An 18,568-nucleotide genomic window follows, 5' to 3' on the forward strand; every position below is an offset into this window, starting at 1 on the left:
AGACAGACCCAGCGAGATCAGCCTTGGGAAGGGACAAAGGGCCAGGGGATGTGGGAGCCCCGGGGGAGGTAATGACCCAGGCAGGGCTCAGGGGAGGCTCCCTGGAAGGGGGGGGGGTTGCCTGAATCAGGTCTTAAAGGATGAGAACGTGTAGGAAAGGGAAGAGCGTTGGAGGCGGAGGGAGGAGCCTATGCCGTCCAAGCACTGGCGGGAGGCTCTGACAGCCCCGGGGGGGCCTGGGGACTCACGGTCACTTTGAAGGTGATGGCCTTCTGCAGGCCCTCGGGGGAGATCTGCAGCAGCTCTGCCACGGCCTGGATCTCCCGGGCGCTCACCACCGAGGCGGTCTCCTGCGCGCCCGTCTGTGCCCGGTACCAACAGCAGTGTGTTTTAAACTAGATAACGCGGTTTAAAGTTCATACAAAAAACATACACAAGCTAGAAAAACCAGGAAAATTCTGAGATAGATGGGGAGTGAAGAGGCCCAGAGAGATACTGAAATGTGTTACAGTTACAATAATCAAAATACTGTGGGGAATTTTAGGGGCACCTGGGTGGCTCAGGCCATTAAGTGTCTGTCTTTGGCTGGGGTCACGATCCTGGAGTCCTGGGTTGGAGCCCCGGGTTGGGCTCCCTGCCCAGCAGGGAGTCTGCTTTTCCCTCTGCCTCTACCCCTCCCCCTGCTTGTGCTCTCTCTCAAAGAAACAAATAGAATCTTTAAAAACCAAAACAGCGTGGGGATAGACACACAATACGTGGGTTAATGAAGCACGACAGGAAATCAGGAATTAGGCCTAAATGTACCTGAGAATTCCGTACGTGATAAATCTGTATTTCTCGAATTACAGGATTAGTTATGGAGGAAAAGGAATTGCATTCTGACCTCACACCTTACTGCGATAAACTCCCGATGGACCAAAGATTAAACGTGCACACGCACATACATCATAAAAACTTTTGAAAAAAATGATAGGAGAAAGCTGTTACAATTTTGGAGAGATCAATCTCTCTAAAAATGATACAAAGTCTAAAATTTATACAAGAAAAGACTCTCAGATAAAATGCCGGAAAATAATTCTAAAAATCTGCATGGCAAAAAACCAAACCAGAACAGAACAATCACACCACCAAGCAAAACACCAAAAAAAAAAAAAAAAAAAGAAAAAGAAAGAAAGAAAGAAAGAAAGAAAGAAAGAAAAAGAAACAAAAAACAAGAAAAAAAAAAAACCTGGATACAAATCAAAATACAAATGACAAGGGGACAAAGGGTTGGTTTCCCTCACATATATAAAAAGCTCTCATACATCAACAAGAAAAAAAGAGGAGCGACCCCAATGGTGGGGGCCGGGGGCAGGGGAGAGAACAAAGGAAATGCGCATGGCGGCGTACCCCGAAAGGCAAATATCCGTGGCCCCCAAGCCTCTGAGGAGACGAGCCGTGTCCTGAGGGCGCCAGGGCCCCACGGCAGGCTGTGGGCTCTCTCACCTCATACTTCTCGAAGTAGACATTGCCCAGATGCAGGATAGACGCCAGGATGCGGAAGATGCTGTCCTGGTCCTCTCCACTGAAGCCCACCACCTCCATGGCAGCCAGGAGCCGGCGGAAGTCGTCCGAGTCGCTCTTCCCTGAGATCTCACAGTTCCCGCCCTGCGCCAGGGCAGGGGCCGGGGCTCAGGGACCCTGGGCAGGCCCTCCAGCTCTGTCCCACTCCCAGGGGCCTGAGGCCCCAAGTAGGTCCTGCACGCCGGGCCCTGACCAAGCGCTTTATATTCGTTTGCCCCTCTAGTCCTCGCCATGTCCCTAAAAAGCAGTCTTATGCTGTCCCCATTTCACAGATGAGGAAACTGAGGCACAGAAGGGGAAGGGCCGTAACTCCAGGCTGCTTAGCTCTATTCTGTGCTATAGAGAAATGAGGTCAGGTAGGCCTCTTCTAGCCCCACTTGGGACCCTAAAGAAGCCTGTCACCCTTGTCCTGATGAGACAGGGGTACCAGGCCGGGGGGCCCTGGATGCCTGCCAGCACTCACCTGGTTTAGGTAGTAGTAGGTCTCAGCCTCCTGCAGACTGAAGGCCTGCCGCAGCTGGGCGGGCAGCCCGGCCAGCAGCTCGTAGAAGATATGGTAGTTCCTTTCGTTTTTGGCCTGTAGGGTAAGGGGGTGTGTGCAGAGAAGGGAGCCACCCACCTAGGTGACCCCCAGGCACACATTCAAGGCCAGGTGTGCCCGCCCATACAGATACAGGTGAGACCAGGCACCTGTGAGGAGCGAGCCCCCAGCCTGACCCTGGAACAGTGGCGGGGGGGCGGGGGGGCTCTGGTCAGGATTTACTTTTGTTTGGAGGAACAAGAGAAAGGTAGCCTTTCTTCTCTTGCGCACACTGGGCACACCCAGCCATGTGCGCTGTGTCCACGGCCTAGATGTGCCCACACAGGGCCTCCTGAAGGTTCACTCAGCCAGGGCGGTGAGGAACAAGGGACACAGAAGCCCTCGACCTCCTGGAGCCCACTTGCTAGCTGCAGAGAGAGACACCCAGCAAGCCGCCGGTGAAAATAAGACGTGTCAGACAGAACAGAGTGCTCTGGAGAGAAATAAAGCAGGGACGGGGGTGGGGAGCTCTGGTGGGGTGGAGAGGGCCTTCGTCGTAGATGGGGTAGCTTCTCTAAGCAGGTGCCATTTCAGGGAAGACTTGGAGGAGATGAGGGGTTTGGTCGCGCAGATGTCTGCGGGGAAGAATGCTCAGAGAGAAGAAATCGTGGATACAAAGGTCCTGAGGCAGAATCATGGCTGGTATGCTTCAGGGACAAGAAAGGGTCACTGTGGCCGAAAGGGCTGAGAGTGGGGAGGAGATCACATGCTCACACAAACACACATCCTTGTTCATTAATTCAGCATTGCCCCAGCCCCCCACCAGCTGCCAGGCTCTGAGTATCCGTCTACCCCCAGTGCATCCCAGCACACGAGGGCCCAGGAGGCCCTGTCCCACCTGAAACACAATCCTGGATTTCTCGAGCAGGTACTGGGAGGTTATGGCACCGGAAATCACGCCCCTGGAGAGGGGGGAGACAGTCAGCTTGTCCGGGATAGCTGGGTGGGCGGGGTGGCTGGCGTGGGCTCTGAGGGGCTGCACCAGGACATGGGGTGTGCCGCAAGGCCTTGGGGGACCCCTCCCGCCACTGTCCCACTCACCCTTCCAGAAAGACCTCCACGAACTTCCCGAAGCGGCTGGAGTTGTCGTTCCTGACGGTTTTGGCGTTACCGAAGGACTCCAAGAGGGGTGTTGCCTCTAGGATCTGGACCCCAGAAGATGTGGGAATTGTTCTCGGGGCCTGGAGTAGGGAGCATAGCTAGGGCCACCCCTAGGTCTTCCCAGACACGGACCTCCCCAAGGAACCCCTGTGTGAGGGGCAACTGCAGGTGGGCTCCCTGTAGAATCCTTGGGTCTCCCCAGTGTCCCCCAATGCCCCTCATGCTGCCAACCTCCCACACTGAAGCCACAGCTACCGTCTCCCAGCCCCCAGCCCCTCCCACAGCAGCCCCCAGCCAGGGCAGGCCTCTGGATGCCCCTTCCTGCCCATCCTGCCATCACACACACACACGCACTCCAAGTACCTTCATCTTCAGGAGCACCCAGAACGGAGGAAGAGGAGAGAAGGACAAGAACAGAAAGAAGCAGGTCACCTGTAGGACTGAACCCCTCTCCCTCCAGGACGCCAGGGGCCTTAGACCATGGAGGGACCACTGACCCCTTTGGGCCCCTGGCGTGGGCAGAGGGGTTGCCAGGTGAGAGCAAACCCATGAATCTTCGAGACCCCAGCTGTCCGGCCTGGGGACTGCAGTGTGGCCTCAGGGTGTGGGAGTCTGCCGGGTCTACCTGCCAAAAGGCTCTGGGGATGTCCTCTTTACCCCATCCCCAAGGCCGCCACCTTTTGCCAATCACCTGGGCTCCCAGAGGAGCTTCCTTCCTGATCCTGGCCTTGCGCCCTCCAGGGGTCCTTTGAAAACCTGTGTTAGGTCATGCTTCCCCTCACGTGGCTTCCGCGTCACTCAGGCTCAAAGTTTAGCCCTTGCACAGCCAAGCTCCTGGTTGGCCCCATCTCCCCTTCCTTCCTCTCCTGCCCTGCACAGCCCTCCTGACCCACCTGCCGGCCCATGCCGGCCTCGGGACCAGAGTTCTCTCCCTCTGCAGCCCTCAGCACCGCTGGCAAATCCCCTCACTTCCTTGTATCCTGTCTCCCCCCACCCCAGACTGTCAGCCCCCAGAGGCCAGAACCTTTGTCTGTGTGCAATCTCTGGGTCCCCAGCACTTACACCGGACTGGGAGCACAGGAGGCCCTCAAAAAAATATCTGCTAAACGGATGACACAAGGAGCAGAGTTTTAGGACCGCAGAGCTGCCCAAGGCAGAGCCAGTCCCAGCTCCCATGTATTAGGCCCCTAGCACGTGTCAGACCCTTTGCCCTAATTATATGGCTGTTAGCCATCCTGCCAGGTAGGTACCAATGCACCCATTTCACAGATCAGCGAACAGACTTAGAAAGGCGAGGTAGTGTTCCCCGGAGACTCCAGGTCCTACGAGTGAGATCACAACACCGTGCCAGGCATGCACGTATCTGTGTACACAGCATTTTCAGGCTGAGTCATTTCCTCGGGATAAATTCTCAGAAAAGAAGCGGGGAAGACCTGCTCTCTGCAGAAATGTTACTTTGGGGAAGGTGCCAGTTCCCTCTGTCTGTTCACACTCATGGTCCCGTTTAGTCCAGGAAATAGCACGTCCATTGTACAAAGGAGTAGACTGCGGCCCCGACGAGAGTGGGAGCTGGCCTGGGGGTGTTCAGTGAGTTGGGGTCTGCCTGGACTTTGGGCTATGCTATCCCCTAGTCTGGAATCCCCTTGAGGGTGTCTGAGTGTGAGTCAGCCGCTCCTCTGTCCCTAGTGCCCAGCCAGCGGCTGGGGAGAGGACTGCAGGGCTGGATGGGTAAACATGTCCTGTGGGGCCCTCTAGCTCAACCCACAGCTGGGGTGATAGCCTGTGGTTTGGGCTGGGTGGCATCCGGCCACCTTCCATTCCCAGGGAACGCCTGTCACATCCCAGCCCAGAGGCAGAGCCTGTGACCCAGGCCTCGGACAGTTGAGGCACAGCTGGGCTTAGTGAGGACGCATGGCCCAAACTAGTCCAACAAGAGGGAACCCTGAGACTTTCCCGGCATGTTGGGAAGTTTGGGTGGTACACTGTGGCACTGTCTTGCTGATCAATGAGAGAGAGGTTGAGAACGATGCCCCGTAGATGGGGAGGATGAAGCCAAAACAAGGAACGCTGTTTAAGACCCTGGATCCAGCCATACCTAAAACCGACCCTAGGTAAGGACTGTCAGATTACGTGAGCAGAGCAGAGCAGCAGGTAGGAAATGAGCCCACACATCGCAGCTGGCAGGCCCATCCTCACATCTACAGAAGGCCTGGCACAGAAACTCCCACAGCCAGCCACATCCCACCACTCTGACCATCCTCCCTGACCCCGCCAAGACTGCTCTCTGCCTTAAGCTTCAGATCCCAGCTCCTCCACCCCCACACTTCGGGGCACTGGGTAAGTGCTCTCCCTTCCCAGACCGGTTTCCCAGTCCATAAATGGACACAAACATACCCGCCTCCCAGGGCTGCTATAGGGCTCTAGTGTGACCCCATATCTAAAGCATCAGACATAGGAAGTACTCAGCACCCAGTTCCCTGCCCACCTAGCCAGTCCTTCCAGATGTCTACACTTAGAGGTTTCGAAAGCCCCGCCTGGAGCAAAGGGAGGTTCTGGAGTCTGAGCTGCTGGGCCTTCGCCTCCAGCCTCACCTTCCCTGAGCTCCAGGCTCGTGGTGTAGCCACCACCTTCCCACCATCTCTGTAGGGATGCCCAGCAGACTCCCCAGAAGAAAAGACTCCTACCTGTCTTTTCTCCACAGCCCTGCCCACACAGCCAATGGCAGCTCCCCGCGGCCTATGGCTCAGGCCAAATGCCTGGGGTTGCTCTTGGACCGACCCCCTCTCTTACACCGCAGTCTGGTCCCTCAGCAAGTCATTGGCTGCCCTTTAATCTGCACCTGGTCTAGCTGTGCTCACCATCTCTGTCACTATCTCCCTGGCCGAAGCCACTGTCCTCCCTCACCTGGACTCCACGATGCCACTTCGCCATCCCCCGGGCACACCAGACCTCCTTGCACCCCAGGGCCTTTGCACTTGCTCTTTCCTCTGCCTGTTTGCTCTTCCCCCAGATGTCTTCAGGGCCCACTCCCTCACCCTCTCAGTAGAGCCTTCACTGACCACCATGCTTCGAATTACAACCCCCATCCACCCTCCTCCCTGCCTTTTTTTTTTTTTTTTTTTTTTTTTTGGTCCTCAACTTCCCACCCTTTCACATAGACATAATTCAGTTGTGTATTTCTTTCCTTCTGTTTCCTCCACTGTAACAAAATTCCCATGAGGGTGGAAACATTTGTCTGCGTTGCTGCTGCCTGCCTCCCCATCACCTGGCCCGGGCCTGGCACACAGTATGTCCCCGGGAAAGCTTTACTGAGGGTCTAACACTCTCAGGTTTGGAGAACCTAGCACTCTCCACAATGCTCCAGTCCTGAACTTCCCCCAGTCCCGTGTCCTCAGTGCCCCGGCATCTCCTGCAGCCCATCCCCAAGCCTAGGCCCGTCCTTCCTCTTACACTATCAGATAGATGAGGCCCGGCAGGAGAAATGGGGCTTCTGCTCTGGCCAGGCCCAGCAGGGCGGGAACTGGAGCCGCTCTGGAGCATAGGCAGGACGGAAGTCCCCTGTAGCCATGCCCTGGGTGGGGAGGGTGGTGGCAGAAGGAGCCAGAGTCCTAGGAGCCCTCCCAGCGCAACGCTGGCTTCAGCCTCCCCATCCTCCAAGTGGGGTCAAGGAGCCTGTCTCTGGGGGAGCACTAGGCTTGGGAGTCCTGGGGAGTCAGACCACGCAACAGACAGACTCACCTGCCGCGTGATGCCTCGTTTCTGGTTCATGGCGGCCAGGTAGCGCAGGATCAACTTGGTGGACTCGGTTTTTCCAGAGCCACTCTCTCCGCTGACCGGGCAAAGAACCGGAGTGAGCACCAACCAGGTCACTGCCCCTTCTGGGCTCCCCCTCCCCTTACCCTTCTTCGACCTCCTATGATACAAGAGGACGTGGGCGGGCCAGTCCAGAGTTGCCAACTGATTTTTTCCCAGCTCCCACAGCAGGTCTGGCCTGATGCAGACCCGTCCTCTGCGATTCCTCCGTACATCCCCCCCCCCCACTAAAGTCCCCAGCCTGACCCACCTGATGATTATGCACTGGTTCTGTTTGGCATCAAGCATTTTGGCGAAAGCAAGATTTGCAATTGCAAAGAGGTGCCTGGAGAGACAGGCCACAGGTATCACTGGGACAGGACCCTGCCTCCCAAACCCCTTAAGGGTCAGGTAGGAGAGCGTCTCTGTCCACCCACCGCTCACCACCAGGTGGGCCTACCCTTGGCTCAGGGGCGGGGGGCGGGGGGAGCGCTGAGCTCAGACAGAGGGACCCAGGAGACCCCGGGACAGCCCCCTCCCCATCCCCAGAGACACTCACGGGGGATTTTCTCCCAGGGCCCGCCCGCTGTACTGCTGCACGTGCTCAGGCCCGTAGATTTCAAACATCTGGTAGGGGTTCACCGACACCAGGATGCTTCCGATATAGGTCTGCCGGGCAGACAGCGGCCTCAGTGCTTAGGCCTCCTCGCGGCCCTCCTCCCCAGCTTCCGGGAGCCTGTGTCCATGGGGCCAGGCCTCCATGCTCGCACCCGGGGCCCTCTCACAGCTCGATGGGTCATCTACTCTGGTTGAGGAATTTCAGGCACTGTACCAGGCTGAGGCTCGGAGAAGGCTAAAGTGAGCAAAACCCTGCAGCCACGAATCGGCAAAGATGGCTGTGTCAACTGTCGTGTACTTCATTTTTGCACAGTCAGGGCCAGGCTCCGGAAGCTTCCGCCTCAAAGTGAGGTCAAACCTCCACTGTCTGGAGCAGGGAGGGAGTCGGGAGCCCAGGGCATTCTGAGGTGACCAGAGCCCTTGTGGGTGGCATCCACCATGCGAAGATTCTATGTGTTAGAACTCTGGATTTTAGAACCCCAGATTCTAGCATGTTATAGCCAAATGGTAGAAACCCCAGAGTTCAAAGCAGAGGCCACAAAGCGGGGGCTCGGCAGGAGAAATCTGTGCTTCCCACTGTGGCCCCAGGACGCAGCTACCTTTCTGACCTGAGCCCAGGGAAGAGCCCGCCCAGGGACTTACATAGATGAGGCTCCGTTCAAATCTGGTTTTGAGGTTGGACAGCACGGCGGTCTCCTGGAGGTCTCTGGGAGGGCACAAAGAGGGGACATCAGGGCCCACCTTTCCCCTCAGTGCAGGGCCTTGGTCAGAAAGGCCTGAGCTCGAGACCCGTCTCTGACACCAACGAACTGTGAGGCCTCGGGCAAGGTCCTTAACTTCTCTTTGCCTGGTTTCTCCACGTCTGTACGAATCACTGTCTCTACCTCCCTGCATGGGGGGGGATGCTCTCAGGAAGCAGACGTGAGGGCTGAGTCACCGTGACTGGATAATGATACTGACCACCAGAGCCCTCACGTGTCAGGCACCTCCAAATAGCCGGCACCCGCACAGCAACTGCCACCAACCCCCACCTTGCAGATGAGAAACTGAGGCACAGAGAGACAAAGTGATTTGCCCAAGGTCTCCCAGCCAGGAAGTGGCAAGGCTGGGATTTGAACTCAGGCCTGTGTGACTCCAGCCCTTTTCCCTTCGCAGATGAACACACGGAGGCTCTGGAAACATTCCAGGAGGGGAGAGGTACCCCGGCCAGGAGTGGGCAACCCCGTGGTGACTCCTTGCAGACCCCCCCCCACCCCACTCTACTCACTCCAGCTGCGTCATGTCCTCCACACCATCCTCCCGGGACTGCTCGCGGAACCGTGTGGTGGGCAGGTTGCGGATGGAGTGCATCTGTCAGAGAGAGTCTGTGGTCAGCCTGGCTGGAGGGCGCCCAGGCCTGCCGCCTGGCCTGCACATGCCCGGGACCCGCTCCTGCTGCGGAGGAGAGAACCCCAAGGCCGAGGCCAGGCCGGGCCCTGGGGCCTCCTTGCTGTGGAATACTGTGGCCCGTGGAGGCTGCAAGCAAGCCTTATTCATGGGGACACATGGCTGCCCTCTGTCCAGGTTCCCTGTGGCTCCCATGTGCTCCCAAGTGTCCTTGACCTGGGGGCGAGGGTGCGCGCGCTCACACGCACACTGTTCTCTGCCCGGAAGTCCTCCCAACCTCATGCTCTCCCAGTGTGACACCCTTTCCCGGGTGGAGCCCACATCTTGGCTTATGTGACAAACTCATGAACATCCATGTCCCGGTGGAGGGGGCCACGAGGAGGGCGGACACCGAGACTGTCCCACTCAGCACCATTGCCCTGCACCCGGCCCAGGGCTAACCTGTACACCCCTACACTCGGACCCGTCTGCAAGGCCATTTGCAGCCCAGGCAATACTTACATACACCCGAGGTCTTGCCAAATGTCTGTGGACACGCGGGCAGGCCTGGGCTGCCTGGCTAGGGGCACACATATGTGTGGGCACACGCTCTCAATGTCCGTCTGACACATTCTCAAGTGCATGGAGGGCTGGGGCTGTCTCAACCACAGCCAGGGGTCTCCAGACAGAAGTCCCGATGCCACCTGTGGGCTGCGGGATCCCTACCGTGCCCACCTACGTGCATACTCATGACACCAAGGATGCCACGTTTGCTCAGACCCTGGCGCACACACAGTACACATCCACGCTTCCCTTGTGTAGCCACGACCTACAGGCACAAAGGCTTGCCTGTGACCCGCATGACTACGAGAGCGTGGGTGCGTTCCGCCTTTCCAGCCTCTCAGATCGAACCCGCACCCTTCTCTGAGCAGGCAAGGAAAGGGGACACCAGGAGGGAGCCCTGCATGCTGCGTGCCTGTCACCAGGCTGCTAAGTAGGGCAAAGCGAGTATCACCCCGGCGGCCCTGGCCTCCCGCCCACCCGTCTGGCCATGTGCGCCAGTGGCCACAAACCCTGAATAATTCAGCCACTCACGTATTCCAGGGTGAGGAGGGCCCAAGCATCCTTGCCCCTCACCCCTGGGCGCCCCGCGCCCCGCTCCCACAATGCTGCGGCCCACACGGCACGGGGCACCCGGCGCCGGGGCCAGGGCCCCCCCAGCAGCCAGGCCGCCCCGGTCGCCATTGCCAGGCCGGCTAGCTGCCCGCTCCCCAGGGCACCGTCTGCAGAGGCTGAGAAACGCCCGCCGCCCCTGCGTGCCCCGCCCACCCCAGGCGTCCCCGGGGAGTCTCCGGTGACCACCCCCCTCCACTGAGGGCCACCCAGCATCGGGCTCGCGTTCCGCCATGAGCGTGGTAGCCAGGCACGAGCTTGGCACCCTTCAGCCAAGCCACCTGCCCTGCACCCCATAGGGGGCCCAGACTCCTGGGCCGGCCTCTGATCCACTGTGTGACCTTCTGGGCCTCAGTTTCCTCCCCATACAACGAGAACGCTGGAAGTTGTTTCCTGAGCCCCTCACCTTTGGACAGTTCAGAATCCTGCAGCCCAGGGAACTGCCCTTAAGCAGGACGTCAAAAGAGGAAGACTCCAGCCCAGGGGGAGGGTCAGCAGGTGGCAAATGAGACAGTACGGACGTGGATGTGAGGCTGGGACAGGGTGGACAGGCATGTCCTGAAGTTTTGTACTCAGACGAAATCTCTGAGGGGCTGCTGGGGACAGACGTGCCACTCAGACTGCCCCAGGACAGGGTTGCCCAGAGTGCAGCCCGGGACGAGATCCCTTTCCTAAAGTGACCGGCAGGAGTTTCTGGAGTCTCTGTACTGTGCCTGCCTGTGCTGGGCATTCTCTTGTTCAATCTTCGAGAGGCTCTGGGAGCCCAAAGGCTGTTCTCCTCGGGTTACAGATGGGAAGACGGAGGCCCAAGCAGGCAGCAGCTCACCAGGATTGTGAGGCAGTCTCCTGCTCTGTTTCCCAGGACAGAACCCCCACGCCCTCCCTCTGACCTATGCCCTCATACCTTGTTCCACCAGCTTTTGGGGCCAACTTCTTCCCAGGGGCCCCTATGGGGCAGGCAATTAGCTCCAGGGCCCAGGCGGCAGGACTGGGGGCTGGTGAGCACTGGTGGCCAGGGTCCATGGGCCTCCACCGGCAGCCAGAAACAGGACCAGAGCAAACTCCAGGCTCTTGGCTTGGGGCTGGGCTCTGGGTCCTGGGTCACCTGGACAGGGGGCTGCAGGGCGGCAGGACGAACTCGCTGGAAAGCACTGAGTTTCTGCACCTGTGGCATGACCACTGCAAAACGCCCAGGGCCTGCCGGGCGCCGCTCACCCACCTTGGGCAGGGGCCCTGGCGCCCCAGTGGGTGCCAAGGGGGCTGGGGAGCTGGGCAGGGTCCCCCAGCGGCGCCATGGTGGCCACGTGGCTCTCATCTTATCACGTGTGGCCAGTGGGTAGGAGAGGCTGAGCCTTAGCACCCTCCGCTCTGGCAGGGAATCCATGGGGGGCATCGGGGTAGAGGGCTCAGGCTCTGCTGGTTGCTGAAGCTCCCCCAGAGCGTCCTCTTCTTCTGGCTTCTCTGGGATCGGGCTGGCTGATTTTACCAACTGTCCAGGCCCTGGGTCGTGGTGTCTAACCAAGAAGACATTAGTCAAGTCCGAGGCGGGGTCCTCAGGCCGGGAGGCAGGAGACCACACAGGGCCCACGTGCTGGAGGAAGGGGTTTTCGGGCACAGGGGGTGGCCTGGAAAAGCCACGACGGCTGCCTGCACCTCCCGGCCAGGGCGAGGGTGGGCGCTGGGTGGGAGGCATGTCCACGTCCCACCTGGGCGCCAGCGGGGGCACCGTCCAGGGTGTCTCTGAGTCCTCTGCCTCCCGCTGGCTCTCCCGGTGCTCGGGGGCAGCCGCAGCCACTGGCCAGGACCCAGCACTGGGAGGCCCGGGATAGGGCTGGCGCACCCGGGGCTTCACGGCCCTGGTGGGCGGCTCACTGAGGCGGCGCCACGTGTGCGGCAGGCGCGAGGGCAGGTTGAGGGAGCGGCACCGGGCGCCGTGGCCCAACAGCGGGGGCGGCGAGGGCGGCCTCGGGGAGCCCAGCACAGGCGAGCGGGGTGGACCCAGGCGCGCAGACAGTTGGCGCGGGGACGGGGGCTCCCGCAGCGAGCGGGGCCGGCGGGGCGGGGGCGAGAAGGGAGGCTGGAAAGGCCGCGCACGGAGGGATGGCTGAGGGGATGGGGCCCCCACGGGCGAGCGGTAGCCCAGGCCGGGCAGCCTCCTCGGCGAGGGCTGGGGGGAGGGCAGTGGGGTCCAGGGAAGGCCGAAGGCCGCGGCTCGCCGGCGGGAGCCTCTGAAGGAGGGCCGCGGGCCCGGGAAGGCCAGCAGGTCGGGGGGCACCTCCGGGCTGGCGGCAGGGGGCTCCACGAAGGCCCACCAGGGAGCGGGGGGCGTGAGCGGCACGTGAGCCGGGGCCGCCCAGGGCGGCGGGTGCCGGCGGAGGGAGCCGTAGGGCGACGCGGGCCGCTGTAGGCCCGCGAGGCCCGGGGCGAAGGGCGGGCGGGCGGGGTCGCGGGGCCGGGGCTGGGGGGCCGCGGGGCTGCGGGCGGGGCGAGGAGCGCGCTCCAGTGGGCGGGCGGCCGGGGCGCGGGCGCGGGCGGCCGGCGGGAGTTGTTGTTGTTGCGCGCGCGCGCCTCGGCCCTCCTCAGCACGATGGGCGTGCCGGGCCGCTCGGAGTCCATGCCGGCCAGCTTGTAGCCGAAGCGCTTGTAGGCCGCCTCCCGGACCGCCGGGCCTCCCAGCCGCGCCTTCTGGCTGCTCCTGAGCCGCGGGATGGGCTTCTTTTCCGACAGCGTCTTTTTGAGGAACCTCGCCAGCGAGGTGGCCGGGCGAGGCGCGGGGCGGCCAAAGTCGGCGCCGAAGCCCGGGCCCCGGTGCGCGCCGAAGGCGGACAGGGCGCGCTGGAGGTTGCGCTGGCGCGGCGTCAGGAAGCCCCAGAAGGGCTGCGCGTAGGGCACCGGGGGCACCGGGGCCATCTCCTCCTCTTCCTCGTCTTCGTCCGCGTCCCCCAAGGGCAGAGGGATGTCCAGGGACGGGGGCAGGGACACGTCCAGCTTCTCCTTCCCGAACAGCTTCACCTGGGGCCGCGGGAAGAGGCGGAACCTGCGGATGAGGGACAGCTTGGACCTGGCGGGCTTGTCCATGCCTTGCTGCTCGAAGAAGGCCGCGCTGGGCAGGCGGAAGGACGTGCCCTGCCGCTCGCCGCCCGCCTCCTCCGGCTCCTCCAGCTCCGCGATGTCATCCATGGGGTGGGCGTACGGGTTGTGGGGCGACAGGATGGGCGGCGGCACCCACGGGTACGCGAAGGCCGGCTCCTCCGGGTAAAGATAGGACGCTTCGGGAGGGTAGATGGCCTGGTCCCCGCCACCATAGACGCCTTCGGCGTAGGGGGCGCCATAGGGCACCCCGTAGGGATCAAAATAGGGTACATCGTACGGGAGGTCGTACGGGAGGTTGTAGGGCGGGTATGGCGCCTCATAAGGTGCGTAGGGGTCCAGGTAGTAGCCGTGCGGGTACGGCTCGCCTTGGTACCCATCATAGTAACTGTAGGGGGACGCGTACCCGGCCGGGGGCGCGTACGGGGGCTCGTAATCGTCGTAGCCGTAGCCGTAGGGGTACGTGGGGTAGTAGGGGCCGCCGTAATAGTCCGGGTGGTAGTAGTCGTAGGGGTCCTCGGGCGGGTACCCGTAGGGGTGGTCTCCGTAGGGCGGCCTGGCCGGGTCGTAGGGGTCGTAGGGGCGGTAGCCCAGGTAGGGCTCCTCCTCCTCGTACTGGTAGAGCGACTGCCGGTCGTAGTAGTCGTCGCCCTCGCGGTGGTAGTCGTAATACTCGCCCAGGTCCTGGAAGCCCTCGAGGCCGTACAGCGACTTGCGGGAGCCCGAGGGCCGGAACGGGGCCTCGTCCTCGAAGGGCAGGAAGCCCACCGGCTCGCCCGACGCGTAGATGCTGCGGCTGCGGGGGAACCTCCGCAGGCGGCCTCCGTGCCGCAGGATCTCGGCGCCCGACGGGAAGGGCAGCTTGCGGGAGCCCACGCGGGAGCCCGAGCGGTTGAGCCAGGCGTCCAGCGTGGCCTGCTCGCTGCCGGACTCCTCGGCCTTCTTGAGGAGGAACTTCTTGGTGAGCCAGTTGATGGCCGTGGACGCCTTGCTGAGCGACTGGGCGCGCGGCCGCAGGCGGCCGTAGCCGCGCCGGCCCGGGAAGCGGATGACCATGAACGACGGCTTCTTGCCCTTCATCGCCCGCTTCTTCTTGCCCATGCGCATTTGCGTCATGAGCTTGGACGTCGACTTGAGCACGGTGCGCGCCTTCTTCTTGCGTTTGGTCTTCTGCGGGCCGGTGTGCAGGCCCCAGAAGAAGGCCGACGCGCTCCGGAACTGGCCCTTCTTGGAGATCTTGGGCGTGCGGTCGCGGAAGCCCATGAACAGCCGCGACGTCCCCTTCAGGCTCCGTTTGGGCTTCTCCGGCTCCGGAGCCTTCTTCCCCTTTTTCCCTTTCTTAGCTTTCTTCTCATCCTCTTCCTCCTTCGCCATGGTGGATGCCTGTTCCCCACCGGGCGGCGGCTCGTGTCACGAGCTCTGGGACTTGGAGACAAAGGGACACGCTGCGTCTCCTGCCCGCCGCAGGACACGCGGCCTCCTCGGGCTGGGAGCAGCCGGGACTGGCCTGGGTGGCCTGGGGAGGGACAGCCAAGCTGCTTCCGCTGCGACCAGATTCCGGGAGGGCGGATCCATAATTCATCTCCTCCAGGGCCGCCTTGGGTTTCACCCCAGCGGCGGTGGAAAGTGCGTGGGTGTTGTTTACGGGGGAGCAGGGGAGGCCTGGCTCAGGCCTGTGCTGGGGGCGACCATCTTGGCCTTGGAATCACCATGAGGACAGTCATGATGGCGGGTCAAGCCCTCCCTATGCCTCAGCCGCCTCAGCCCACCGAAGTGAATGCTTGGGTCAAGACTACTTCACAGAGGGAGACTCTGAGTCCCAGAACAGGGAAGCCACCTGCCGGAATCCACTTAGCACAGGCGTCCTGGGCCAGAGGGGAGCCACCTCTCCTGAGCCAGGGTGGGAGGTTCAAAGCCCACCGAGTTACCCTGGAGGGGAACCTTGGACCCACCAGGCCCTGGGCAAGGGAGGAGGGGAGCGGGCAGAGCAGGTGTCCAGGGCTGTGGTCAGTGTAACCAGAGCTGGCCAGCTCTCGGGAGCATGAATAATGCATTGGAAGAACCGGGCTGCCTGCTCAGAAGGCAGGACAAAGTGGGGGTGTCTTAGTGGAACTCCCCAGCAGGGCCTTGTGAAGCCGAATGTCACGGGGCTGAGGTAGCAAAAACAGAGGGTGGGTCAATCCTGGCTCTGACTCCTAGCTCTGCCAGCAACTGGCTGTGTGGCTTCGGGAAATCCGTTTATCCTCTCTGGGCCTCCGTTTCCTCATCTGTAGGATGGGAGTGATAAGCCCTGCTCTATCTCCTTCATCAGGAAGCAAGACTTGATGGAGCCACGGGCTAGTATCAGAGGCTGGAGATGCCACATGCGTGGCTCATATCTGGGAGGCCTCCCCAGCCCTGGCCTCTCCTCCCAGTTTCTGCCCTTGTTGAGAAGGCAGTGTTCATGTGGCCCCCGCCTTCCCTGGGTACAGCTGATTGCTCCAATGTGGACCTTTGTCCCGAGGCCAGGCGCCCACTGTCTGGCCAGTGACCAGCCCACTTTTGAGAATCTGCACTGTAAGTGGTAGGGTCTATTGCTCATTAGACAGAGGGGGTGTGTGTGGGGAGCCGGGGGGGGGCTGTGAACTCAAGGGCAGCAGCTCTGGGACCTCAGGTCCTCTTCCCCCCCTTTGCCCAAAGATCAAGGATCAGGACATACAGGGCTCAGAAGGCTGAAGACAGATCTTCAGTTAATGTTAGGTGAAGGCAGGGGCTTAACTGAGCTGACCCCAGAGCCTGGGCCTTCCAGGAGTTTCGGGGGCTGAAGGCCCTGCTTCAACCCCTGGGCAAGCCAGAGAACCCCCAGTCAGGCCTCCATCCATCGGGCACCGAGGCCTCCACGGTGCTTATCCCTGACATATCAATAGCGATCCCCCAGGCCGTGTCCCTGTCTGGGGCTCCCACCTGGATTCCTCGGCCAGCCTGGCCCCTGTCCCTCGGGGTGCTGTAGCCAGCATGCGTTTGCTTGTTCATTCATGCATGGGCCAGGCACTGTCGTGGCACTGGGGATACAGCTAAGAAGGAGACAGAAAAACCCTGTCCTTGTGAAGTTGACATACAGGGGTGGGGGGGTTGTCAACAAACACGGAAAATAAGGAAGAGCTGTAATTGATCAGATGGTGATGAGCGCTGTGGGTTAAAAAAAAGCAGGGCAGGGGTGTGTGTGCAACACTGAGTAGGGATTGGGGAAGGTGACGGTGGGAAGTGACCCTGGGGCCGAGAGCTGCAGGAGGTGAGGGAGGCACCCGTGGAGGAAGCAGGAGGGCCTTGATGTGATGGAGAAGCAGTGAGACCAGGGTGACCAGAGTGCAGTGAGAGGTGAAGGTCGGAGGTGAGGTCAGAGGTCAGGGTGAGGACTCGGCCTCAACCGCAAGTGAGGGCGGCGCGGTGGGACCATTGTGGCAGAGAAGGGGTGGAATTTGACCTCAACCTTCCCAGGACCCCTCTGGCTGCTTCAGGAGGACGGAGGGCAGATGCAGGAGACAGGTGTGGAATGCCCTGCATGGTGGTCCAGAGGAGCGACCCCGGGGGCCTGGCCCCGGGCCAGAGGCAGCAGAGCCGGAGGGCGATAGTGGGATGCTGGCATATTTTGCAGGCAGAGCCAACAGGATTTACAGGGACGTCACGAGTACCTCCAAGGTTTCCTTCCCGCACAAGGGGAAGGATGGAGATGCCATTGGCTGAATAAGGAAGGCTGTGGCCAGAGCAGGTAGAAGACGAATGGCCAGATGTCAGCTTTGCACGTGTTGGTCTCAGATGTCCATAGGGCATCACCAGGGAGTTGGGGGGGGGGTGCACTGCAGAGATCAGGGCTGATGACATCAGTTAGGGTGTCAGTGGCATCTAGGAGGTGTTGAAGGACAGTTCCAGAGGATGACACCAGGGAATGAGTGCAGATGGAGGAGAACGAATGAACCCCCGGGGCTGCACTGCTGGGGACAAGGAGGTGGCAAGTGGCTGAGGCGGAGGACAGGGCAGCTGTGGCAAAGGGGCACATGGGGCAGGTTGGTTGAGGACGGAGAGCTGCATGCTGGAGGCGGCTACCATAAGGGCGGTCCCAGCGGAGCGGTGGGGGTGAGGGCGGTCCCAGCCTGACGGGAGAGATTCAAGGAAGCCAGGAGGGCGGTGGTCACAGGGTGTGCACGCCCGTGAACATGCCAGACCCACTGCATCATACACGCTTTGAGTAGGTGAGTCACGTGGCGTGTGAATTTCATCTCAAAGCTGTTACCAAAAAGAAGAGGGAGGATCGGAGCAGAGTGCAGAACAGTGCTGTGTACGGTACATACCTAGACGTTCCTTCTTGTGGCAAGTGTGTGTGTCGGGGTGGGTGGCGGGGAGAAAGAATATAAATTGTTATTTGCTTTTATTTTCATGTAGCAATACTGAGAAAGTTTATTCAAGAAATGGATGAAAATGGTTATCTGGCTGTAAACCTTTCTGTATCAGTTCAATTTCTGAACCATGTGAGGGCATTTCTGATTCAAATGAATAAAAAAAATATTTGAAAAGAGAAAAAGTGAAAATGGAAAAAAGAGATGGGGAACCGTGCGAGGAGACACCCCATTAGAGGAGCTCTTGGGAAGAATGTCGGCCTGAGACCACAAGATTCAATCCTGTTGCCCAGCTCCATGTGACATTTGAGGAAACGGAGGCCAGGGAGAGCGGGCAGGGTAGGTTTCGGCTCAAGGACATATCCCAGAGCCACATCCTTTCTCTGCCCTATGTGGGGGGTCCTTGGTTCAGATGAAGAGACTGATGTTCAGAGAGGTGAACCCTGCTGCTGCTGCTGCTGGAGGGCCCAAGGTGCCCCGAGGAGCCCAGGGGATGTGAAGTGGGGTGGCTCAGAGCCCCGGGTCAGGTCCCGTTCCTGTCCTGGATCCGACCACAGCAAGTCACGCAGCCTCTGCACCTAGGTCTCCTCATCTGTAAGTGTGGGTGCTAATTGCACCTTCCACGTGCAGGGCTGGAGCAAGCATTGAATGCGAGAGCCTGGCCCAGCGCCTAGCCTGGAGCAAACCGCCATTATTATGGTGTCCTGTCTGCTCTGCACAGGTGGTCTGGGTGACTGCGGGCAGCAGGGCTGCTCCCACGGTCCTTTCTGGTCTCTGGGGCCCAGGCTTGCCCCAGGCTATGGGGAGAGTGTCCCCAGTCAACCAGGGCTACCCTTTCTCGGGTGGGTGTGGGTCCCACCGCCCTCTGTGTCCCCAGCCTCCGCAGTAGGCACAGAGGGGCTATCAGGGCTCA

General features: G+C 60.7%; 1 protein-coding gene across 1 annotated transcript in view; it reads right to left on the bottom strand.

Annotated features, from left to right (window-relative positions):
- The window catches only part of MYO15A (myosin XVA), a 46,488-nt gene extending 31,832 nt beyond the window's left edge, over positions 1–14,656 (bottom strand). Inside the window, 12 exon segments of the mRNA XM_040630149.1 lie at positions 249–362; positions 1,486–1,647; positions 2,027–2,140; positions 2,982–3,045; positions 3,185–3,288; positions 6,971–7,073; positions 7,308–7,382; positions 7,596–7,705; positions 8,297–8,360; positions 8,922–9,004; positions 11,097–12,635; positions 12,638–14,656. Coding sequence (XP_040486083.1) covers positions 249–362; positions 1,486–1,647; positions 2,027–2,140; positions 2,982–3,045; positions 3,185–3,288; positions 6,971–7,073; positions 7,308–7,382; positions 7,596–7,705; positions 8,297–8,360; positions 8,922–9,004; positions 11,097–12,635; positions 12,638–14,656 — 4,551 coding nt within the window.
- Positions 14,657–18,568: the final 3,912 nt, after the last annotated feature.

This window comes from Ursus maritimus, unplaced genomic scaffold (assembly GCF_017311325.1).
Source record: "Ursus maritimus isolate PB19 unplaced genomic scaffold, ASM1731132v1 scaffold_14, whole genome shotgun sequence".
Taxonomy (NCBI): domain Eukaryota; kingdom Metazoa; phylum Chordata; class Mammalia; order Carnivora; family Ursidae; genus Ursus; species Ursus maritimus.